We start from the raw sequence: 25,609 nt of genomic DNA, 5'->3' as shown, positions 1-25,609 counted from the left end.
TGCAATCAGTCTTTTTTCGCTACCTACTGTTTCCAGTCCTGTGAGGAAAAACAGTTGAAAGCCCTGCTCACTAGCGCAGCAACGCAGAGTGAGGTAGAAGTGTTGCGCTGTTTGCGGGATAGCAGACAAAAGATTTTGCAGCCTGGAAACCAATCCTTCTAACTACCACTTCAATCTGATGATTGCTACCCATTAGCTGAAGGAAAGGATTGACGGCAACTGACCGGTTTTGTGGACAGCTTGGAGGAGGTACTGCAACTTCTGGAAGCTGTGCGCGTTCCCCCTCTCGACGAGACAATACTGCTAATCCCGCCTCTCTGCTACCTAAGGTGAGCCGAATGAAGGCATTCTGAAAGCTGAACTTTTTAAAGTTCAAGGTTTTAACTCCTGACGCGCTGCACTGTGATATAAACCCATGTAGGTTTTGACTCAAAGTATGGATCCCAAAGTACTTACCGTTGTCCCGGCACGCGAAACAAAGGGGTGCCGAAACTTAAACCGCTCATTCCATATGGCATTGTTCAATAAAATGCCTTCGCTGAGGATTCTAAACTCGGGTGACTTTGACTTTATAGAACCCCTCCGCCTACAACCACGGAAGGTAACACGGATTCAATGTTTGCCGGAAACCGTTTCACTAATCCGCCAACATCAAGCCTTCCTTGTCCATCTGGGATTTGTGTTGGATTAAAAACCAACAAAGATGGAGGCGTCTTAATGCTGTACCCAATATAAAAGATTGCTTTCTGGCAGCAGAATATCTACTAAAAACAACACAACAGATGCTGGAGTAAAGTTTCATGACGCTCAGGGGTGGGAATGGCTGCAGCGAGTGATGCTCAAAACAAGGTGTAATCTCTGAAGTCGTACAGTCTTAAACTGGAATACCAGAGGCTTCAACCATTGGCTATGTAATGGAGGTTCTCGGGACTTAACAGGACATGAAATATTTGCTCTGCAACAGACATGAGTTTCATTCAACATTGAAGGGGATGGATATGTAATATTCCAAACAGAGGCTATTAAGGGTAGTGTGGGTCGCCCAGCAAGCGGATTGCTGATTGGTGTAAGAAATTCTTTTAACCCTAAATTGACCTTTGCAGGTCTGCCTTTCAGAGACATCTTGGCAGTAGAGGTGTGTGGTAACAGTGAGGGATTGGAACAGAAGGGTATGTTAATTGTGAACATCTATGACCCTCCTGGGACCTGCACCACAGAAGTACATATTAATAATCTGGACCAGATTTTTTTGCTATGGGGGGATTTAGCAATTACTAATCCTATTCTTTGTGGCGACTGGAATGCGGGATGTGTAGACAGGGCTGGTGGTGCGGTGTAAAGAAATGTGGCTGAATATTGTAATATGCTGCACCAAATCTCGAACACCATGGGTAAGCTGTGGCTCGGCTATCTTACGGAATGGAGCCTGTCCGTATTAAATGGACGGACAACTGGAGATTGCCCTGATAGACCAACTTAGTTTGCAGGCCAACTTGGATTATTTTACTGGCAACAACTGCCTGTTGGAACAGGTAATTTCACTGAAAACAGCTTTTAATGAATAAAGTGACCATGCAATGCTCACTCTGGTTTTGAAGCGATTAGTAGCCCTACAGCGACTCATATCTGTGGTCAGGGGCGTTGCTAGGGTGGGCTAAGGGGGCTATAGCCCCTGATCTTTTGGTTGTAGCCCCGGATAGAATCTCAGGAGCTACAGCCAAAAGACTAACTAGCCCCCAGTCCCAACAGTTCTGACATTAGTGTAGCCCCGGGTCTTTTCCAGACCTAGCAACTCCCCTGTCTGTGGTGATCTGATTCCTAATCGCGCAGGAAACTGCGTTGGTTGGAATCAGATCAAAATAACAAAACTATGCGCCTCCGTTTACTCTCAGGGGCGTTTTGATTGGAGAAGTCTCAAAGGCGAAAATGCAGATGAAATTGAAGAATGGCTTTATCAATTGGCACACACTGCAGGGGCCTGCCATAGAAAACCTCCATTAACCAGTAAAGCCAAGTCTAGTAAACCACACTCCGACATAATTCCTAACTTTGGCCTGCGCCGTATCTAGACAGGATTGTGAATGTTAGCATATGCCACACCTAGACAGAATTATGAAGATTGCCAAGCACTACACTTAAAAGGAATTGAGAATGTTGGCATGTCCCGCACCTTGATAGAATTATTAACATTGGCCTGTGTGGTATCTGGATGGTATTGTTGGGGTTGGTGAGTGCCACATTCAGACTGAATTGTGTAAGGCAGCAAGTGCCACACTTAGAATTATGAATGCTTGCATGTTAAATGTCACATAAATCACTAACCAATATAAATTCGAACTCTCTGCATACTTAAAAAAAACCTCACACAACCATCTCTCGCACAGCCAGCTGCACGCACTTCACCACACTGCAACAACACATAAGCCGCACCAACAGCACAAGAAGACTGACACCGATCCAAAACTTGCACCAAAGCTCAGCACCCGGTGTCTACCGAGTTGAAGCTGCCAACAGTACACCACTCCTCCCACTATCCTACGCCCTCTTCACCTTGCTAACCCATCCCACCTTTCTCATTTACAGATCCTCCAGTGCGCCTGGGGACCAATTCCGTTGGTGACGGTGTGCTATATAAGTACCGTTAACATGACATAACATAGAGATTCGTGATTGTAAGCGTAGAAACATAGTGCCATTTGCGCTTTAATAGTAAGGGGCAAGCCTTATGGCCCTTCGCTTCTTGTGTAGCCCGCAATCACAATCCTAAAAAGAGAATACTGAACTTGGTTAAGAAAATCATCAGTTATCTATTTTGAAGGCCGAATTGCAGCATTTTGTCCAAGCTTTAAAGTCACAAGACACCGGTGAAATATGGAAGATCCTGGCCACAACTCAGGGGGTGTGGGGGGGGTAAAGTTAAACAAGATCATAAATCCATCTGGTGCTGAATGCAGCATTGCTTAATTTATTTTTTATTTTTTTATTTTTTACCCTCTAGCACCTTCAGGGTCTGCTTTCTCTGAAGTTTCATGGCCACTGCCGATGAGCAGGAAAAACGTAAGACATCTAGAGCACTAGGCCCGAATGGCTTGGCTAATGCAGTTTTAAAAAGGGACCCTGAAAAGTGGTCACAGGTGTGCTGCTCATACTGTTTTCTCGTGTGTGTAGAGAAAGAAGGATACCGTCCTCATGGCAGCAGTCTTTTTTTCATACCAGTTTACATAAAAGGGGAACGGTCAAACGTTAACTACTACAGACTGCTTTCCAGGTTGGACAATACGGATCTGCGTGATTTATCCGTCGCGGAAAAGTCAGAGACAGAAAAGTTTGCATGAGAAACATACGCACTACAAAAGGTTTGTACATTTCCCATACAAACATATATTTAAAAACCCTACACACCCACACCACACCCCCAACATACCCCCATGCACACCCTACTTACCTTTGAAGAAGTGCTGTGTCCCTGCAGCGCCAGTCCCCTTTCACTTCTGTGATCGGGAACCAGCGCTGCAGGTTCCTTTTTCTTTTTTCGGGTGTGCTGCGGGGGTGTCCCCCGCAACTCCCACTCACTATACTGTATAGTATGGGGAGCGGGGTATTGCGGGGGACACCCCTGCAATCTTTATTTAAAAAAAAAAAAAAAAGTTACCAATCTAAAATGCATGCCACCAAAGGTTCAAACTTTTGATGTTCGAACCTTTGCTGGCATGCATTTACGACCTTTTTGTATATGTCGGAACTTTAGGTTTGGTAATTTTGTACAATTCCGGACAATGCAGGTAAAATCTTTGCACCCTTGGTATTTAACAGAGCTACAGAACTGGGTGTACGCTAACAACGTACTCCACCCAGTTCAGACCGGTTTCCGGCTCTGGTACCACCCGTAACATCAGAGCCCTGGACTGCCTGATACAGGCTACCCGTAGCAAGTCGGACACTACTCTGTACATTGCATTTGTGGATTTCCAAAGTGCATTTGATCAGGTGAATGGGGATAAACTCTGGTTCAAGCTTAGGAAACTGGGACGCCCCAATTGGCTTGTACATATTCCGATTCTTCTACACAGTGATAACCGGGCAAGAGTGAGGTTGGACAATGAAGGAATGGTCACTTCACCTATACCTCTAAACAGGGGAGTTAAACAAGGGTTTGTAATGGCACCCCTATTGTTTAATTTGTACTTGGCCTACCTTTTTTCCCGCCTGCTTCGCAAAGCAAATTTTAAACCCCAAGATAGGTCAACAACCTACACAGTGGGTATGTTTTATGCGGACGATGTGGTCCTGTTTGACTGCACTTACACCGGCATGAAGTACATGCTAAATGAACTTGCAGTTTATGCACAACATGATCTGACCATACATCTGGAAAAGACTAGCATAATGTTGGTATCCAAGAAAAAAGTCAATAGAACAAGGATGAACACCATGCTTAGAACCATTGATTATGTTCAGTCTTATCCTTATCTGTGATTAGAGATAAATGACACTTAGACTGGATTGTGTCTTCCCATGTATTCCTCATCGTTTGACGTGCATTGTCCAGCCTTAGCTACTTCGAAGAAGTATTTAGACAGTGGGCATAGCGCCTGTTGGCTTCAGTTCGTTTTCCGTGACAGCATTTGGTTTGAAGAAATACGGTGCGCTTCTTCAGTCTTTTAAGGAATTTAAGGGAAATGGTGTGGTGTATTTATGATTGTGATTTTTAACTTGCTTAGAATAGTGAAATGTTATACAGCTGTTGAGTAAATAAATATATATTCTTTTACTTAGAAACCTCTAGTCAGTGTTTGCCTGAATCATAGTAATTGCTGTCCTTTGTGTAAATATTTTTACTGCTCACTTACTCTTGAGATAAGTCTGGCTGCTGCGCTACTGCTACCACTATAACTGTGTAGTACAGACTTGTACCAAAGGTGAAATTGTACTGTCACTTGTAATCTTAATTGTGTGTAGTGTTCCCAAATGGTACTGCATATAATTCTGCCTAACAGATACTGGCCCAGAACCATACTAATGCATCTGAGATCCTGTAGGGCCTGTGAGATTGTGTATTTATCATATTCTGGAAAGGTATTTTACTGTGTATGTTGTATATATTTCATATGCACTTTACAGAAAACAGCTCATAACTTCTTGTGACTTTCTTCTTGACCCATGTGGCCGTTCTCCAGATGGAGTGTCAGGAACGTAAAGGAAGCACCCTGTAAGGAAAGTAGGAAAATACATCTGGATCCTAGAAACATAGGAAAAGCACAGTCTTCTCTGCTTAGGTTGCGTTTACTGTCTAGCCACTTATTCCTTTCACCTGTAATAGACACGACTAGCGTACATGGAGAGGTCTGGGGCACCTCATCAACTGCCCCCAGGTAGCACCTCACACAGTGACTGGTCATCCATGGTCCCTAGGGTCCCTGTGAGTTCTAAAGGGGAGGCTAATGTGACTTCTTCATATGGTGCAAAGAGGGATGAGCATGCACAACATGGCGATGATAGGCAGGTTGTGAGCCCTTCGAATGCACTTAGCACGCCATTTCCTACTCACCAAAAGTGAATTTTTGCCAGCAACTAGAGAGTCCACATTTTGTGGCCTGTATACATTCTCTGTATTTTTGCCTTTAGGGAATTACTGTACTCTTCTTTGCTGCTACACAAAGGAATCGGCCATTTCATATACATTGAAACACATTGGAACTACAAACATTGTTGTACCTTGTTCACTCTGACGAGAAATGCAACAGCCCAGCACAAGTTTGCTGTCCTTGGAGACACCTAAAGTTGCGGTCTCAGAAGGATGTTGTACTATATGCTAAAACAATGGTGTGGAGGCAACTTTCACATCTTAATTATTTGCTTATTTTCCTCATTTGTTGAGCAATAGATGGAGTTTATTTCAGCTGGTAAAGTCTTTATAAAATATTGCTTTAATTTTATGGAAAAATCCACCATTTCCTAAAGGATCCCTAACCTTCAGGTTAGAACATACAGCATGTCCTTCCACAGTGATGTAAAAACATGCCTCTTGGAAATGTCTGGAAATAATCAACGTGCTGTGTGGCTCGGAGATGAGAATAATTTCTCATTATGATAAAAATAGATGGTTGATGAAGTCTTTGTTAAAGGGTCTAGCTTGAGGTCTACTGTCTAGTTGCTGCTGATGACCGACCTTAGAGTTGTGTGACACCATGATTTTGTTCTTGCCGTCTACCCTGACACAATGTCCCTCATATTCTAATGTCTGTATATCACCCTTCTCTGTTCCCTTGTGCTCTCTCTGCCCTTCTTTTTCACTAACTCCTATTAATATTTCATCCTCCCCTTCTTTTTGTATTCTTCGTCTTCCTTTTTATGCCTCCTAATTCAGTATTTCTTTTTTAAATCCTCTTCTTATTTTTCTCACTCTCCTTCTTGGATGGCAGGTGATCATTGCCCTTTCAAGCCACCTGAGCGCTGTGGAGTCCGAGAAGCAGAAGCTGCGGGCCCAGGTGCGACGCCTGGTGCAGGAGAACCAGTGGCTGCGGGATGAGCTGGCCAACACCCAGCAGAAGTTGCAGCGCAGTGAGCAGGCTGTGGCACAGCTGGAGGAGGAGAAGCACCACCTGCTGTTCATGAACCAGATCAAGAAGTTTGATGAAGATGTCTCCCCCTCGGTAAAGCTGACTTAGACTGGGGAGAGGGGAAGAAGGGTGTCATCTTTCAGTTCATGGGACAATGCATGTTTGGTTTCAAGCCTCCTATTAATTTACGTGTATCCAGAAAAAAAATCCTTTGTCTTTTAAAGGTGGTCTGGCTTCTCCTTTAATGGTTCTAGATAACACTGTCTATTGCACGCAAATTGCTGGGGTATTAGTAAGTCTTGTATTCATATAGTTACTCTTTATTCCCCTTGACTACCTGTCCTTACAACCATGGTGACAGAGATGGGAGATTGATTTCAAAATAATTTCAGAGAAACTAATGTTCTCATCTTAGAGGCAAGAATTCTTTTGAATTTAAACATGTTATTGGCAATGTTCTTGAAAATCCATAAAATAGGGTGATATTGTATGTAAATATGTGCTCTGTAAAGTGCTTTGGATAAAGGCGCTATATAAATAACACATCATTATCATTTATGGTGTAAAAAGAAAGATACCATCTTCCAAACCTGGGATGCAAATTGATCATAGTTGCAGTCAGTGAAAATAGTTACACAACACAACTTGAGTGCTCATCAGCAAGGTTTTAGCTTGTCAAATACTTTATTAAAACAGGCCTGATGGTAGCGCATGGTGTCACACTGGGCTAAATGGACTTGGTGCTATTGAACCCTTGGTGCATGAAAGCTTACAGCTCTAGGTGAGTATGTAAGAATAGTGTGCCATAGTTAATGCAAACACTCCTATTCAAATGTAAAGTATACAGTTCTAGCACAATGTTGTTTACTAGCAGTTGTGTAGCTGAAGGGTGGGGTCTTGTATCCCCCCCACATGATGTTTTAGACAAGCTATCCACTTGCTCTTCTGCAAATGTGTTGGTATGCTTCTCTGGTCCTAGTGGATCGTCTCCAATAGCATGTGGCTTTTGTTTAGCTGGGAACTCCTGCTTCAGAAAGCTTCAATTATTAGTAAGGCAAAGCTACCATCATGTACCACAATCCTCTCCAGAAATGGCCCTTCTAATCCGTGAACATAAAACTAGCTGTAGCTTGCGGTAGGGCCCAAGAAGAGCACATGTGGGAAATCTGAAATGGACATTGTTTTGAAAAAAGTATATTGTTCTTAATATGCATTCATTTAATAAATACGAAATGTTGGAAAGCTGAAACAAATTAAATTAGTACATATCTTCCCTTAATCATTTTAACAGATTCAGCAGGGATATCCCACCTTACTGGAACTGGAGCACCAGTTGTGTGGCAATGTATGTAAATCTGTTGCAGCAATGGGATACTTTATCTTTTTTTAGGCAGACAATTCTCCTGTCGCCCAGCATTTTATTAAACTTGTCCTTTGATATAGATCAGTGAAATAAAGAACACTTGAACAACAAAATGGCAGATTACTAATTTAGTAGGAGTCAGCTTGGTTGCGTTTCTCTGGAGAAGACCTCATTGTGAAAAGATCCAGCAGCTATAATTGTTTGTGGACATTGAGGTGTGTAGACCTCTTATCTAATTCTGTTCTCTTGCCTAAGGATGAGAAGAGCGCCAGCGAGGCTGCAAAAGACACCCTTGATGACCTGTTCCCTAATGATGAGGAGCCGGCACAAGGTGAGCATCCCACCCTGGATGGTGCACAACTGTGCCTTGGAGTTTTCTGTTCTTGCCTTGATGCTGTAATGCTGTTTCTGGAGTTAGTGGGACTGTACATGGGAGATTCTGCTAAGATAGCCAGAACATTTGGTAACTTATGCAGGCAGGGTGAGATGGTGGCAGCACTCAAATGACCTCTCTAATACCTACCCATGAGTCATTATCCTAACCTCAGCACATGGCACCACTGACATTTATTCACTGTCCTTGCAAGTTCTCAAATAAGATTGAAATATGCAAATGTTTACACAATGACACTGCCTTACCAGTGACTCATTTGAATACTCAACAGGCAGAACAGCTTCATGTAACATTCTTTGTACAACAATTGTAATACGTCCTGTCCCCTTTCCTCCATACTGTATGGGCATCCCCATACGGGACCACAGCCCTTTGCACCGTAAAAATAGCACTTCCCCTTTAAATGTATTTAATTTATGCATGCGTAGGTACGAGTAAAGGCATGACAGGCACGCTAACCATGCCCTACGGTGCACACATCAGTCCCTTTTTTCCATGCAATGGGAACAGAGGTCTTTACCACAGCAGCAATATTTTTTTGCTGCGCACTTCTCTCTTCAAATCATTTTACAAAGTTCCCCAGCCCTCAGCACCACCCCCCACCACCTCCACTTAAGTCAAGATCATCTGGTTTCGGTCGGTTTGCATCGTGTGGCACACCTTTCCCAGTGTTGGCCGTCCATTTACTCTGTCTGGAGAGTCTGGACCCCGACTGTAGGTGGGATTTGTGCAATGCGCTGACACTGCATTCCCCCAAAAAACAGCTTGGCAAAGTGGAGAGAAATCTTCTCCAAGTCTCCGCCGGACCATCTCAAGAAGTTTGCATACCGCAGGTGTTGCGAGAATGTAAGTTATCTTTCAGTTTTTCAGGCACCTCAGAAAGGGGACTCTTTCTGGGAGCTCCCGGACTGGGAGGGGTCGTAAAAAGATTTCTGTACCGTTATTAGGTTTGAGGCTCACCTGGCTACCAGCGCTTGCACCAAGGGGGTCCAAGGATCCTACCGGTCCTAGTACAGAGGGGCGCAAAAGTTCTACTACCTGACTTTTGTCCGTGGGCTCTTACTACAGGACGATTGTTGGGGGAGCAATTGGCTCTCAGGCCGTGACTTGGCCGTTGCGCAGGACTACCAGAGTTCCTGCAGAGGGTGTTTTGCCTCCCAGACCGGAGTCCGAGGTCCATAAGAGAACCGACCGGTATAAGTACTGAGGGCCCGTAAGGGCCTCCTCTTAAGAGTTGTATGCTAGGCACAGTCTCCCTGTGCACTCAGTCAGACTCTGCAACAGCAGGGTCACAAAATGGTGGTGAGTTGAGGCTCTGCACCGCCATCTTCGGTGGACTCCTCTCAGTCAGAAAGAGCGGCAGAGCCTGCCAGGCCTTCAAAGGCTAGTTCAGGACTTGCTACTGAGCCATTGGTCAAGGTTGACTGGTCTAGTGGCGAAGTTCCCTGGTGCACCTCATACCATATTCGAATGAGTTCCATAAGGTATGCCAAACCAACATTGTGGCACAGGCAGAGCCCTCGGACTACAGTCACGTCTACCTGGACTCCCATGGCGTAAGGGACACGCGCCTCAGTACAAACCTTGCAAGCCTGTGAGGACAGGTTTTGAAAGATGTCTACAATTAAGGAAGTTTCCTCAGATGTCTGGGGATCCTGAAGGCACTCATCAAGGAGGTTCTTCCTCCGGAGCTTCAGCAGCGGCAGGGAGGGTCGCCTGTGCAACAGACTCCCCCTTTGCCCATGGTGCCTAGACCTCAACCACCTCTACCTCCGCTTCCCATTCTAGCACCACTTCAAGCCCCCAGGCTGCACCACTGCTGGCGTTGGACAGAGGGCCTAGGGTCCCTGCACCTAGTCAGGACATGCAGGACCAGCAGAGTTTGTCTGGCAAAGAGAGGAGGAGTAGGAGGATCCCCCTTCTACAAATAGGGTCTCCAGCACTGCTTTGATAGGTGGAGTCCTTGGTTTAATCACAAGCAGTGGAAGAGATGCCTGTAATGGAAACGGGCATGGAATTTTACTCCAAGATCTTTGCATACAATAGAAAAAATGGGCAGGCCTAAGGGTGGTGTTGGACTATTGTTTCCTCAAACTCTACCTACCCCGTCAAACTTTCAAAATGGTCACACTGGCTCCAATTGCAGACTGTCTCTTTCCAGGAGACTGGGTGTGTGTGCTGGACCTGAAGGACGCATACCTGCACATACTGATTTGCCACCCTCTTCGGAAGTACCTGCAATTCTCCATCACGAGTGGGCATTTTCCAATACAGGGATTCTCCCGTTTGGCCACAATGCTGTGCCCAGAGTCTTCACAAATATCATGAATGCAGTAGCCATTCGGCTGAGTGACAGGGGTCAGCATGTCTACCCCAACCTCGATGACAGGCTTGTCAGGGCCAACTCCCCTCAGGAAGCGTTGAGGATGATGCAGTCATTGATCAACATTCTACTCCAGTTAGGATTCTCGATCAATTCAAAAAAGTCAGGTTTTCCCCTACTCGGACCATTACCTTCATTGGGCTCCAATGGGACACTGTGCGGGCCACGATTTTCCCTACCACCGAAAGAATAGATATATGGACTCAGTGAGGCACTTCTTTACGAACAATTGCACAACAATGAAGTGGTACCAGCACCTTCAGGTGCTGCTGGCTATGTGCATTTCATCAGTTCTGCTAGTGAGGCTCAAGATGAGGAGGATTCAAATGCACCTGGCAGCCTTGTGGGATCAGGAGACTAGGTTGAAGTCAGCAAAGATAGACATTCCTCCATCCCTTCGGGGTGACCTGCTGAGATGGAAAGTGGAGGCCAACTTAATGTTAGGAGCTCCATTTCACCCACTTCCTCATTCTGTAGATATGACCACAAATTCCTCACTGGAAGGGTGGGGAGCGACAGTGGGTTCACTTTCGGCTCATATGTTGTGGTCTGGTAATGGACAAGGAGAGACACACACATTACCTCAAATTCAAGGTTTTTTTTTCCTGGCTCTGAAGGAGTTTGTCTTGCAGATAAGAGGGCTGGTTGGTGCTAGTTTCCACGAACAGCATGACATCGATATTCTACATGAACAAAGCCGGGAGGGGCAGGTTCCCCCTCTTGTGCAGCATAGCCATACAATTGTGGGAGTGAAGGCGGTCCAACTTCTAGGCCAGGACAATTCAGAAGCAGAACAGCTCAGCCATCTGGCTACGTCTCTTACGAGTGGGAGATGGACAGGCTGATTTTGCAAGAGTTGTTTCAGATGTGGGCGCAGCTGGAGATAGACCTGATCGCCACAAGCAGCAATGCTAAATGCTAAAGATTTGTGTCATGGGAGGGCCAAGGAGAGGGCTCGGAGGGTGATGCGTTCCAGATAGACTTGTCGAACAGGACATGTTATGTATTTCCCCTGACCCCAGCTGTTGCAGAAAGTGGTCACCGAGCTCTGGGAGGACAAGAATTGCAGGCTCATCCTGTTGGTTATTATGTGGACATCACCGGCCTAGTTTTCCGATCTCTGGACACTAGTCTGTTACGATCACCTAACCATGAAAATGTCAGTACGGAAGTTGTCAAAGCAGCCAGGAGCAGTCCTACACCCGAATAAGCAAGCCTTGAACTTAGCGGCCTGGTTCCTGAAAACCTACTGTTGGCCCATCTTAATCCTTCTTCAGAAATTGAGATATCATTCAGATGGCAAGGAAAGCTCAGTGCATCGGCAAGTGGACAAGGTTTTGTCACTGGGCAAAGTAGAGGGTTGTGGTTGTGCCAAGTTACTCTTGACAATGTTCTTTCAGTCTCTGCCTATATGGCTTGGTCTGGAGTTCAGGTAGGCTTGTGCAGGAAGTATCTGGAGCCCATTGGAGCTTATAAGAATTCAGATCAACTAGGTTTCTCTTCAGCAAACCCAGTGGTCAAGAGGACTCAGGAAGGGCTCTCTAGATTGTTTGCTCCCATCAGAAGACCGCTGCCTTACTGGGATCTCAGTGTATTAGCAGTCCTAGCACATAAACTGTTTGAGCCCATGGCCACGGCAGACATTAAAATGGTTACTATTAAGACCGGTCTGTTAGTAGCAGTTACTTGATCCAGACGAGGCATTGGCAGCAAAGGAACCTTTACCTTGTTTTACAAGGATAAAGTGGTGCTTCGCACTCATCCTTCGTTTCTAATCAAAATCGTCTTAGAGTTTCATATAAATCAAGAGATGGTGTTAGCCACATTCTTCCCAAACCTGTAGTCGCAGCTTGACCGAGTTATACACTGTCTTAGTGTCAGGCAGGCTTTGAAGTTCTACTTTGACAGAATTAGTTGTTTCAGTACATCAGACGCACTGTTCGTGACATTTGGCGGAACAGCTCAGGGCAGTCGGGCGTCCAAGGCTGCCCATCGTTGGGTGGGTAGTGTGTTGTATCTCGGAGGATTATAAGGTGCATGGAAAGTTGCCTCCGGAAGGTATTAGAAATCTTCTGGTGAGGGCTAAGGCAACCACAGTTGCATTTTCAGAGGCACGTCCCATGGGATGTGATGAGCAAGGCAGCGACCTGGGCTACCCTGTCAGCATTCTGCCGGCGTTACTATCTGGACATTAGCTTAAAGGAGGATGCAGCCTTTGGCCATGCGATGCTCGGGAACTTATTTGCATGAGGTTATAGGGGTTCTCTCTCTCTCCAGTCAAGTTATTCTGAGTTGGAATCGTCCATGCAGTATGGAGGAAAGGGGACGGGACGTAGGGGTAAGAACAAGATACTTACTGTAGTGACTACTGTACTCCTAGTCCATAGTCTCCTTTCCTCCATATGCCCCGCCCTCCAGCCTCTGCAATATGTATTAATGTGTATTGAGGGCAGTCGGTCCCGATGCATGTTCCTGGGGACTTATGTGGGCACCGTAGGGCATGGTTAGCGTGCGCATCATGCCTACCCTCGCACCTATGTGTGCATACATTTTAAGGGGGAAGTGCTATTTTCTGCGGTGGAAAAGGCTCTGGTCCAGTCCCCGTACTGGGACACCCATACAGTATAGAAGAAAGGGGACTATGGACTAGGAGTACAGTAGTCACTACAGTGAGTAACTTGTTCTTTTATACAGCAAAAGCACACATTTGAAAAGTCAGGCATGTGGCTCTTTACATCAGCTGGCGCACCACATCTCTCTCCTTTTGTTCCACGGCTCGCAGCTGGGTTGATGGTGTGGCTCGTGGATGCCACACTTAGTTTATTGTCTTGAATGTTACTTGTTCGCAACTTTTGTCTGCTCGTCTCCATGCCCAGACCCTGCCACTGGCTTATGCCATTGACCACCGACTTCAAGTGATACTGGTCACGTCAGTCACTTTCCTTAAAAACGTACACTACAGTTTGTCGGCAGTGGCTGTGCAATGAGAAAATCCACCCGTGTGACCGCTTTGTGAGCTAGTTTTTGTACTCCAAATGGTCTCTTATTGTGGCTCATGGTTCAGTTAGTTTCTCGCTTCCAATAGATCCAAAGGGAAGGAAGACTTGTGACAACTAGTCAACAGGGGTTCCCACAACCTTCCAATGGCTTACTTAGTGGTAATGTGGCTGTAGAATCAAGGTCAACTCTTATGATGGCCATGGGGAGGTTAGGATGCCGTTTATCACACATGACATAAAAAGATTATCTACAAAAAGATGTTATGATTATTCTGGAAGGGTAAGTATCTTTGGTGTGGGTTACAAGTAAGTCGACTTTAAGAAGAGTATTTTAGTGTTACAAGGTCGCGACCCGACTACTTAGGGTCTCAGCGAATGTCTATTGTCTGTCAGACTATCCGGGAACTAAAGCCACTAGCCCTGACCAGAGGGGTACCTAGGTATTGAAAAACGTTAAGCCAGAGGTCAGCCTCTAATGGAAGAAGTGTACGACCTTCTAATTAGCTCAACAGGGTGTGGGTCTGATGCTGCTGTTCCCCCTAATGTTAGAGATAGGCCCATTGGTGGTATAAAGTTTAAATATGTATACTAGAACACATGGTAGGCTATCTACCAAACTTTCTGAGTTTGAAAGTCAAAGTTCTCAAGTGGCCGTGGTCTAGTTCTTCTGCAATGGCTCTGGTGGCAACAGTGCTGCAGTCGAGTAGGGTGACTACTGACCCACAGGAGGAGAAGCACAAGAGGAAGGCCATACTCTTTTTTTTTTTTTTTTTTTTTTTTTTTTAGCTGTGGTATGGAAAGTTGTGCTGTTCAAAGGTGGTCGGTTCTGGCAATGGGCCGGAGTAGGCATGTTTTTAATTTTCTTTTTTGACCCATCTTATGGCCTACCCTATCTGTCCTTTTTTTTCTTTTTCTTGATTCACTCCTGTTTCTGAAAATAAGGGGTAGCCCCACTGCTTGCACCTTCGGATCTTCTTCCATCACTGCACTCCCGATCTGAAGATACCATGCCTTGAAGATCCTCCATCTCCCATGTCTCCCCTCCTATATGGTGTCGCCTCCATGCACTTGGGAAAAACTGCAGAATAGTCGTCAGACCTATTTGCCTTTATCTACACTGTTAACTGTATTATATGCATTTACTCTGCATGTGTGGACTTTTATCGTTCAGAAATTCAGGGGCTCTGAATGACTGTTGTTTTTTTTTTCCCCTTGTTCCCTCCCTCCTTGAGCGCTTTGAAACACTTCGACTTGTGTATAGGCACTTTACAGATAAGCATTACCATACCATCAGTTCTTATTTATCTTGTATACTTTTAGGGAAATAATTTCTTTTTGCACCTTTCCCTCCATAGATTCCTATTGACCCCCATTATATTTGCTTGTTTTGAATCCTGTCCTGACATTTTTGAGATCAGTAAAGCCGTCTGCTCTACTGCTTTACTTCCCTTGCCTGCTTTGCTCATTATCACGGTGAAACGGACTAGCCTTGAACACTATCATTGCTGAGAGACTGTCTCTCTTTATGGATTTTTGCATTGGCACACATCACCTTGCAGTGAAGTGCAGTTGGGGTACTTTGTAGCCTTATAACCTTTTTATATAATGGCTGGTAGCAGCTGTGTGATTATTTATTTTTTTAATGTTTTTTTTAATGTATTCAGTTTTTGTGATAATTTCTTCGTGTACTTTTACATTTACCATGAACGGCTACTTAAGCCCTAAAATGGACGTCCCACAAGATGTTCGCTTGTTATTTCGCCATATTGTTCTTTGGCTTTCTTCCTGCCTTCTCACGTCAGGAAATGTCTGGCTTCTCACTTCACCACTAAAACGCAGGACATCCTGTCCTCGTTCTCTTACTCTCCCCCTACCTCTGTTGACCCCACCCTCGGCCACCACTCCCTCTCCACCTTTCTCCTCTTTCTCTCTGGCAACACCTGACAATGTTTCTAGACAAATCTCTTTTCTCCAGCTGAGCGTGGAGAGCGGTCGCCGGTGGCCTGAGGGGAACAGCAGGCCTGGGAAGCCCTGCCTGGGCCTCCGTGAGTGTTTTGTTTTTGTTTTTTTTAAAAAAAAAAAAGTTGAATTGTTCTTCGCGCTCCTAGCGCGGTGTTTGGCCTGCTCCTGCTCCCCCCCTCCCACTTCCTGGTCTTCCTCTCCCTCCCCGCCTCCCTGCCCGCCCCCCCCCCCTCTGATTGGCTGTGTGCCTGCCTCCCCTCTGGCCTACTCGACGGCCGTTCCCCACGCTCGCTTCTTTTCTCCAGCTAAGCGTGGAGAGCGGTCGCCGGTGGCCTGAGGGGAACAGCAGGCCTGGGAAGCCCTGCCTGGGCCTCCGTGAGTGTTTTGTTTTTGTTTTAAAAAAAAAAAAAAAAGTTGAATTGTTCTTCGCGCTCCTAGCGCGGTGTTTGGCCTGCTCCTGCTCCCCCCCTCCCACTTCCTGGTCGTCCTCTCCCTCCCCGCCCGCCCACCCCCCCCCCTCTCCCTCTGCCTATAACCTCCCCCCTCCTGGGCAGCCCTCTGCCCGGCAGCCCCCGCGGCTAAGGGCCCCAGGCCAAGGGCGACTCCTACAGTGCGGCTCCCTGTGTGTCTGCAGGTGTCCGCAGGGGACGCCAGGCGCCAGTTCCACCTGTTCTCCGTTCCCCGGCCCACCCCTCCTACTCCTGGTTACATCCGCATGGGACCTTGCCTCACTGTACTCACAGTTGAGGTATACTAGGGTGCTTTTTTCTCCCCTCGCAGGATTCTCAAACTTAGGTGGCCCGGTACCTAATACGCATTACTGTTTGTTTGCTCTAATTGTGGTAACTTGTGCTTGCCGCTCACTTCCTGTCTGCGTGCTCTCGTTTCGTCTGTCTCCCCCCCTCCCTCCCTCCTACTCCATGGTGCTCTCCGTCTCGCCTATCTTCTCTAACTGCTTCTCCATTGACTATCCTGCTCTCCTCACTAAATCTGGTAGGAAAAAGTTTAAAAAGGACATCCTGGTCTCCAATCCAGGCCTCCCTATCGCTGACACCTACACTAATGCCTGCTCTAAGGAGAAACTCACTGACATCCTCTTTTTCGTGCCTTCGCCTGATCTATGGACCCTTCATATGGTCTCTGTGCTCTCTCCTTTCTCCTCCTCTCCCATTAATGGTGGCACCCGTTGGGATGTCCTCTTGGCCCCCTTCCGCTCCTCTAAGGCCATCATAAATGTCTACACTAATGGGACCGTCCTGGTCCAAGGCCCTCAGGCCAACCTTCACCTCTTCGATAGACGCTTCCCACACCTCATCAACTTCCTCTCCTCTCCTGCTGTCCCCCCTCCTCTATCCTTGGCTACCTTGCCTCTACCCTCCCTCCCTGCCCCCTCTCGTGCTCCTTCTTCACCTCCTTCTTCAATACCTCCGCAGGGCGTACCTCTGATCTGTACCCCTCCCCGGAAGTTCTTCAAGGATGGCAGCCTTCTCCAGATTGCCACACTAAACACTCGCTCTGCCATCAAGCACTCCTCCAATATCTGTCACCTTCTTGAGGAACTGGACCTCGACGTCCTTTGTCTCACTGAGACATGGTTCACAGCCAGCTCTGCCACCAGCTTTGACACACTCCTACCTGACGGTTACAAGATCCTCTCCATGCCCAGGCCCAACCGTGCAGGGGGGGGTGTTGCCCTTATCTTCCCTGAGTGGATTCCTGCCACTGTCACTCCTACGCAGACCTACTCCTCTTTTGAATGTCTTGTCTGCAGACTCTCTCTCTCTCCTAGCCATTCCCTTACCGTGGCTACTATCTATCGGCCACCTGGTCAAATTTCCTCCTTCCTCTCTGAGTGGGCTGACCTCTCCTCCGCACTCCTGTCCTCAACCACTCAACTCCTCTTTCTTGGCGACTTTAACATCCACCTTGATGCCTCCAATCCCCCCACTGGTCTCTTTCGTGACCTCTGCGACTCTCTCTCACTCTCTATTCTCCCATCTGGGCCTACTCACTCTGCTGGGCACACTCTTGATGCTCTGATCTCTTCTGACCTTCCCCTCTCTGTCCCTCTCTCCACTCCCCTCTCCTGGAGTGATCACTTTCTCCTATCCTCCCACCTCACCCTGCCTACCCCACAGGCAAAGCCACCCTCTTCACTGCCACCCACCTTCTCGGTCATCCGACCCATGAAGCGTGTGTCAGTTGAGGCTTTCGCTGCTACCTTCTCGCCCCCCCCCTGCCCCTTCGGCTGACTCCCACCCTGACACAGCCCTCTCCATGCTCCACTCTGCTATATCTGTTACTCTTGATATCCTTGCCCCCGCCATGAGAATCCGCCTGAAGCCCAAAGCCAAATGTAACTCCTGGTATGACTCGGATCTCGCCACCCTAAAACGCAAGTGCAGGGTTGCAGAGAGGAAATGGCGTGCTTCATGTTCATCCTCTGACAAACTGGCCTGCCGCCTGCTCCAAAGGCAGTACCGGCTCTCCGTTCTCACCAAGAAGAGAGCCCTTATCCAAGCCCGCACCTCTGCGGCATCAAACAACTCCGCCGAACTCTTTAAAATCTGCAAGGAGCTGGCCAACCCTGTTGCAGTCTCTACCTCTCCTGTCCCCTCCCAGGCCCTCTGCACTGCACTGGCCTCTCACTTCATCTCTACAACTCAGGACATCCTGTCCTCGCTCTCCTCCTTTCACCTCCCTCCCTCCCTACCCGGCCCTTCCTCTGGCCCTTCTGCGGTCACCCCTCCTCCCTCTTTCTCTGCCTTTCCACCTTTCTCTGCTGACGAGGTTTCCAGACAAGTCCGATCAATGAAAGTCTCGTCTAAACAGGTTCACCCCTGTTCCTCCAAAACTATCAAGGACCACATTGACTCCCTGGCTCCTGCCCTGGCTGACTTTTGCAACCACTCCTTCGCCTCTGGAGTCTTCCCTTCCCCCCTCAAGCACTCCCTTGTGCACCCTCTTCTCAAGAAACCCTCCTCCGACCCCTCCTGCCCGGCTAACTATCGCCCTATCTCCATCACTCCCTTCCTGGGCAAGCTCCTGGAGAAACTGGCCATCTCCCAGCTTAACCTCCATGCTGAATCTGTTGGTAGTCTTCATGACCATCAATCTGGCTTCAGAGCTGCCAGAAGCACGGAAACTGCTCTCCTGAACATCCGTGAAGACCTGCTCTTGAACCTCGATTCCAACACTCCGTGTGTTCTCATTCTGCTCGATCTCTCCTCTGCCTTTGACACTGTCAACCATGCCATCCTGCTCAACCGTCTCCGGGAAAACCTGGGTATCACTGGTCAGGCTCTGGCGTGGCTGACCTCTTTCCTTTCAAATCGACCCTCCCAGGTCCAACTGGGGTCCTTCCTCTCCGACATCTTTTTCTCCATCTGTGGTGTCCCCCAGGGATCTAATCTCTCTCCCTGGCTGTTCAACCAGTATCTGGCACTCCTTGCCCACCGCATCGCCGCTCTCTGCCCTAATTTCCAGTGCTATGCGGACGTTACCCAGCTCATTTTCAGGCTACCCTCAGCCTCACCCTCTCCTTCCCTCATCTCTGACTGTCTGTCTGCTATCCAAGAATGGTGTGCCGCCAATGACCTCTGCCTTAATGCCAGTAAGACTGAGATTCTACTCATCGGTACTCCCACTCCCTCCTTCCCTGCAGCTCTCTGGCCTGCCTCCCTTGGCCCCCTCGCTGCTCCTACCTGCAAGGCAAAAAACCTTGGGGTCATCTTCGACTCCACACTCTCCTTCTCTCCTCATATTTCTGACGTCGCCAAGAAGTCACACTACCAGCTGCACCTCCTCAGAGGTATTCTTCCCTTCCTCTCCGTCCCCCAGAAGCTCACTGTCTCCCGAGCCCTGGTTCTCTCGAAGCTGGACTACTGTAACAGCCTCTATCTTAATCTGCCTGCCTCCACTCTCCGCCCTCTGCAACTCATCCAGAACAGAACTGCGAGACTTGTCCTTGGCCTCAAGCCCAGGGACCGTATCTCTCCAGGACTGAAATCTCTACACTGGCTCCCAGTGGCTGCGAGGATAAAGTTCAAAACCCTCTGCATTGTCCACAAGGCCTTCTGGGGCCTGGGTCCTAAATACCTTCAACTCTCTCTTCCCAAATATCTTCCTTCCCGAGCCCTTCGCTCATCCGCCTCCAATTCCCTCAGGGTTAGCCGCTTCTCGAAGCAACGAGCTGGGGGTAGATCTCTCTCCGCGGCATTGGCCTCCCTCTGGAACAGCCTTCCTGCCTCCCTGAAACTTGAGGAGAACCATCTCCGGTTCCGGAAGCACCTCAAAACCTTCCTCTTTGCTTCTGCTTTCTCTCTCCCTCTCCCCTGCTGAACAGCTAATTAATTCTTCACTGAAACTGCACTTATCCTGCAACTGGACCACTCTAGACGGCCTCGGTCCTTGGCCCAGCCACTCTCCTCTTGCACTGATGCCCTGGAACCCCTTTGCACTGCGGGACTGTCTCTGTATCCCTACAGCCCCCCCCCTTCCCCAGCACTTGCTCTGCACTTACCTCGCACTTGCCACCAGCTGGCCCTATTTATTTATTTATTTATTTATTACTTTACGCCACTTACCTTGTACTGCACTTCCCCCCTCCCCTTCCCCTTTTCCCCCTCCCCTGCACTTGCGCGATCTGAATGACACCTGGCCTAGTAGGATTGTTGTCTGTCTCCCCTTGTCCCTCCCCTCCCTGCCTCGTCGCGCCTTGAAACACCTGTGTATAGGCGCGTTACAAATACCATATCATATCATATGAAGTGTCGTCCAAATCTATGAAATTGTCATCCAAACAGGTGGTCCCCTGCTCCTCCAGAACCATCAAGGACCACATTGACACCCACGCTGCAATCACTCTTTCGCCACTGGATCTTTCCTCTCTCTCCTCATGCACTCCCTTGTGCACTCCCTCCTTAAAAAGCCTTATGCCGATTCTACCTGTCTGACAAATAATCGGCCGATCTCCATCACTCCTTTCCTGGGCAAACTCCTCAAAGCGGGCCATCTCCCAACTTACTTTCCACTCCGGATCTGTTGGTTGTCTCCATGATCATCAGTTTAGCTTTAGAGCAGCCAAAGGCACGGAAACTGCTCTCCTGAACACCCTTGAAGATCTGCTCTCTAATCTTGACATTTCAAAAAATATAAGGGGTACCTGAAAATAATCCCTGGTCCTTCAGGAAAAGATACGGAAAATATCAACACTATGGACCAATGGATCGAGGATGACAATATGCTCTTACTTATTAACTCAAAGAAATTATTTTATTACAAATGCAAAAAATATATAAATGACAAAATTATTTTGACATCTTTCATTGGTTTCATATATACAACAATTTTCTGCTACCAATCATTTATCCCATCACACAATCATAATCCTACTTTCATACTGGAAATCTCTCTTGACTATACAACATTGTAACATCACATCTATCACCATCCAAAATAGTTGATTATCACAATGATCTAATCTTGATTGCAGCCTTCCCTCTGTCCTCATCCTCCTTGACCTTTCCTCTGCTTTTGACTGTCAATCACGCCATCCTGATCAATCGACTCCTTGAGAACCTGGGCATTACGGCTCAGGTCCAGGAGTAGTTGACCTCCTTCCACCTAGACCAACCCTCATGTGGTGTTGCCTAGTGCTCTATCCTCTCATCCTGGCTTTTCAGTGTCTACCTGTCTACCTTCTCCTTTAACTTTCAGTGTTATGAGGATGACACTCTGCTCTCTTTCAGTGTCGCCTCAGCCTCCTCTCCTCTCTCGCTCATTCCTGTCTATCCCTGATTCAGTATTGGTGCACCTCCAACGATCTCTGTCTTAATGCCAGTAAGACAGAGATCCTTCTCATTGGTACCCCTGCTCCTGCTTTCCCTCTTTCACTCTGGCCGCCCTGCTTGGGCCCTCTTCCTGTGAGGCAAAAAAAACCTTGGTGTCATCTGTGACTCCACTAACTCCTTCTCTGCTCACATCAGACTTTTCCAAGAAGGCCCACTACAAGCGGCACGTTCCTTTTCTCTTTCCCCCAGAAACTCACTGTCTCCAGAGCCCTGGTTCTCTCTAGGCTGGACTACTGCAACAGCCTCTTCTCAATCTGCCATCTGCCCTCTGCAACTAATCCAGAACACGACTGCAAGACTTAATCTTGACCTCATGCCCTGAAATATCTCCACTGGCTCCTGGTAGCTGCAAGGATCAAGTTCAAGACTGTCTACATCGTTCACAATTTTTTCTGGAGCTGGGGGTCTGCACTACATCCAACTCTCACTAACATAATACCTTCATTCTGTACCCTTTTGCTCGGCTTTGTCCAACTCTCTGAGGGTCAGGTGCATCTCCAGGCAGAGGGGGGGGGTTTAGGGGGAGGGGTAGATATCTCTCCTCTACAGGTGCTTCCCTCTGGAATGACCTCCCTGCCCCTCTAAAACCTGAGCCGGGCCACCTGATGTTTCGGAAGCAGCTCAAGACCTTCATTTTCCCCTCCTACCCTGCTGACCTCCCTGTCTGCTGCATCGACTTGTTGCTTGGCTACACTCCGCGTCTCGCTGGGTACCAGGCTCCTCCATGATCAGACTCCCCTGCACTGCCTCCTGGCCTACCACGCACTTAGGGGCTGTAACCTCTACACTCCCCTGCCTTCTTGCACTTACCCAGAGCTGCACTGCCCTGGCTGCACTTACTCAGAGCAATGCTGCCCTGATTGCACTTCCCCTTCCCTCTCCCTGTCACTTCCTCTCCCTTCCCCCTACACTTTTGCTTTGTCGCACTTGCACGATCTGAATGACACAAGGCCTAGTAAGATCGTTTGTCTTGTCCTCTCTCTAGTCGTCTCTCCCTTGTCTTGTCGCGCCTAGAAACACTTGTATACAAGCGCATTATAAATGACATAGCCTATCATATCGCTTACTCTGGCACCTGAAAATCTGTTGCTGGACTGATGTGATGACCCGTGGTTGTCCTTGATTGAACAACCCTGGTCTGTTTGAATGTTGCAGAGCCTTAACTTTGGTGGGCTTGGGCCTGCTCCAAACCTGAATCTTGGATAAATTGAGGGCTCCTGCAACTGTTCATCTGATCATCATTGCAACCAAGACTTTTACGAAGAAGAGCAGCCCGCTGACGACCCCTCCAACTGAACAGGATCAACTGCAGTGATTGGCTTTGTATAACCCTGCTCCTCTGCCTGATCTCCGAAGTCCCTCTTTGGTGCTTCGACTCCTGGACTGGTTGGAACAACCAGTCTCCACTGCACCTGTGACCCCTGAGCCTTCCTCACCCGGACCAAGTGCAGAAGATTGTGTCCCCCAACACATTTCAGAAGACCTGCAGTGGTATTTGCAGGAATGTCAGTCTGGGGATAAGTTAACATACATGTTTCTGTTCCCCATGTCCTCCATGGGCATTCAGTCCTTGACCCTAACTCCCTCTGACCTAGAATCTGGTTGTCGAAACCTGGATTAAGGAGCCTTTCCTACTTACTTACCTAGTGAATAGGATAGAGTGGGCTACTTACCTAAATTTGGCTAAATACTTATTTAACTTTTAAAAACTTTTCAAAGCACCTGCAGAGCCCACTGCATCCTTTCTGTATACTTTACCTTGCCAGGCTATATATTGGAACTTGTGACTTTTGGGCACAAGGCCCAATACCATCTTTAGCGTTGGACTTCATAAGATTGAGATAAGCTATACTTGTGATTGTTCTGACTATTTTATATCCATTTTCCTTGCATCAGACTACTCACCTGTTGAACACTGGTAATTCATATGCAACTCTATTCTCTCTATGGTGAATATGTATACATGGTTTGTATAGCAATACCAACCTGCAATTTTTTTTTTTTAAATTTTTAAATTTTTTTTTATTTATATATATTTTTTTAAAAAATGTATATGCTTGGTGTATAACTAAATGGCGAATAAATAACTGTATTGTCGAAAGGGGACGTCGACATGGGCATTCTTGTAACACTATCCCTAACGTGACGTGACGTGTAGTGTACCCAAAATCCCTCACGCGTCGAGGTTCCTCAGATTATTTCTTTCCGCCCAGCTAGCTAGTCATCCTATGTGGAGCTCGTTCATTGCAAAAATTCGACTTCCCTTTATTGACAACAATTTCTGCATCCTAGGCCAGAGACGACTGCAGATTTCGGCGGCTGGTGCTTTGGTTGACGCTGTCGACCGCATGGCCTCGGCCCTCCGGCCGGGCCTATACAGCAGGGAGAGTAGGGCCCAGAGTTCTTATTCTTTGCATTCCCCCCTCCCCTTCATTTCCCTTCTGGTCTCACTGTCGCTTCTCACCTTAGCTATGGAGAGGTCTCCCTTAAGTTTAGCCCGTACTGCAACGGCAAATACCCGTGGAAGGACACTCACCTAAGGTGTAACCAGTGTCTGCCTCGTGATCACGACGAGCAGTCCTGCAAGTCTTGCCGATTTTTTTTATTTTTTAATTTTTTTTATTTTTTTATTTTATTTTTATTTTTTTACCTCCGAAGACTCTAAAAGATCAACGGATGAAGCGGTGGGTGGCCTACGCCATGCAGGCCTAGTGTGGCACCCCCGTCGCAGCAGGCGCTTTGAGTGACGAAGATACAAGCGACAGCCATGGCTCCGATGTGTTGGCCATCAACCCCACACCATCCTCCCCCCGCACGCGGAAGCAGTAGGTTCCCAAGTCAGACAAGCCACCGGCACTGCTATTGGGATAAAACATCCCGGTGACGGGGGCACACCCACACCACAAGAAGGAAAGCACACAACCCCACTAGCTCCCTCGACGGACTCGTTGAGGAATCAGAAGACGCCAACAGGCCCGTCAAAGGCTTTGACGGCATCCTCTGATCCTCGTGATCGACCACCCTCACCGCAACCATCCACACAGCATGCGTCCGGACACTCAACCCATAAGGGCGTCTCCACCAAACACCACAATAGCGCTGACGCGCCTTCTAATTGCGCGTCTGCTCAAAAAGGTTTCAGCAACGCCGAAATGTTTGACGGCTACAGGCTCGTCGAAACAATACTCCCTGTCCCACCAGAACTACCTGAGAGTCTCACCGCCATCGTTTTGGTGGCAAATAAACCTTGAAACTCATCCAAACGTCGAGAGGAGTACTCGGAAAGCTCAGAGCCCTTATCTAAGACTATGGCTGAAAAATCTCAACCTCATAAGGACTGCTGTCCTTCAGAAGAGCCCTTTCCCCCCTCCCACCCCCCTCCAGACCCCTCTGGTTCATCCCTATGGATCAGAGTAAGGTTTGAAGGATACATGGACAAACTTTCCAAATTTGTAGATTTCTCTGTGAAATGTATCACCCCAAAGAGACCTAGGGAGGAGGATTCCTGCCCTACTCTTTCAAAAGCTCCAAACATTTCAAGTCAATTCCCACAGGAGGAGGATTGTGACCTTTCTGAGCCTGAAGAAGTCTATGAAGACCCCTAAAATCAGGGAGAAAATCCTTTTGAGGAGACACCAGACCAGTGCCCAGACTGGGGTGAGGAACAGCCGGTAGAGGAAGCACCATGGCTTTCCCCCACCACTACAACATATCCAGACACCCTTTGTCTAGACCCTCCCTACTAACCTCCTCAAAGACATACCTCACCCATTGACGACCAGATGACCTTCAATGCTATTTTAAAGAAGGCTGCTGAACACTTTCAAATTGTCACACAAGAATTATACCACTACTTAATTCGATCAAAAGGTGCATCGCTCCCTCTTTGTTAACCCCATCTCTAACAAGAACTGTCAATCCTCTAAGGGAGAAGCTTTTTCAGCCCACCACTAAAGACACGCTGTATATCCGGAGCCATGCACACTCCAGACTCCCTAGTAGTCGCTACTACAAGGAAGAGAGCTGGAGTACCTTTGTCTACGGCTGAGGCACCACCAGACAAGGATTGTAAAAAGTTATATACCCTAGGAAAGCG

At 47.6% G+C, this 25,609-nt stretch overlaps 1 protein-coding gene across 1 annotated transcript in view; it reads left to right on the top strand.

Moving 5' to 3' along the window:
- KLC2 (kinesin light chain 2) overlaps positions 1-25,609 on the top strand; it is an 854,727-nt gene that overhangs the window by 68,525 nt on the left and 760,593 nt on the right. Inside the window, exons 3-4 of the mRNA XM_069644886.1 lie at positions 6,423-6,653; positions 8,179-8,254. Coding sequence (XP_069500987.1) covers positions 6,423-6,653; positions 8,179-8,254 — 307 coding nt within the window. The remainder of the gene's footprint in view (positions 1-6,422; positions 6,654-8,178; positions 8,255-25,609) is intronic.

This window comes from Ambystoma mexicanum, chromosome 2p (genome assembly GCF_040938575.1).
Source record: "Ambystoma mexicanum isolate Mex_15411 chromosome 2p, UKY_AmexF1_1, whole genome shotgun sequence".
Lineage (NCBI taxonomy): Eukaryota > Metazoa > Chordata > Amphibia > Caudata > Ambystomatidae > Ambystoma > Ambystoma mexicanum.
The sequence above is the reverse complement of the archived record's forward strand: the minus strand, read 5'-3'. Positions and strand labels throughout refer to the sequence as shown.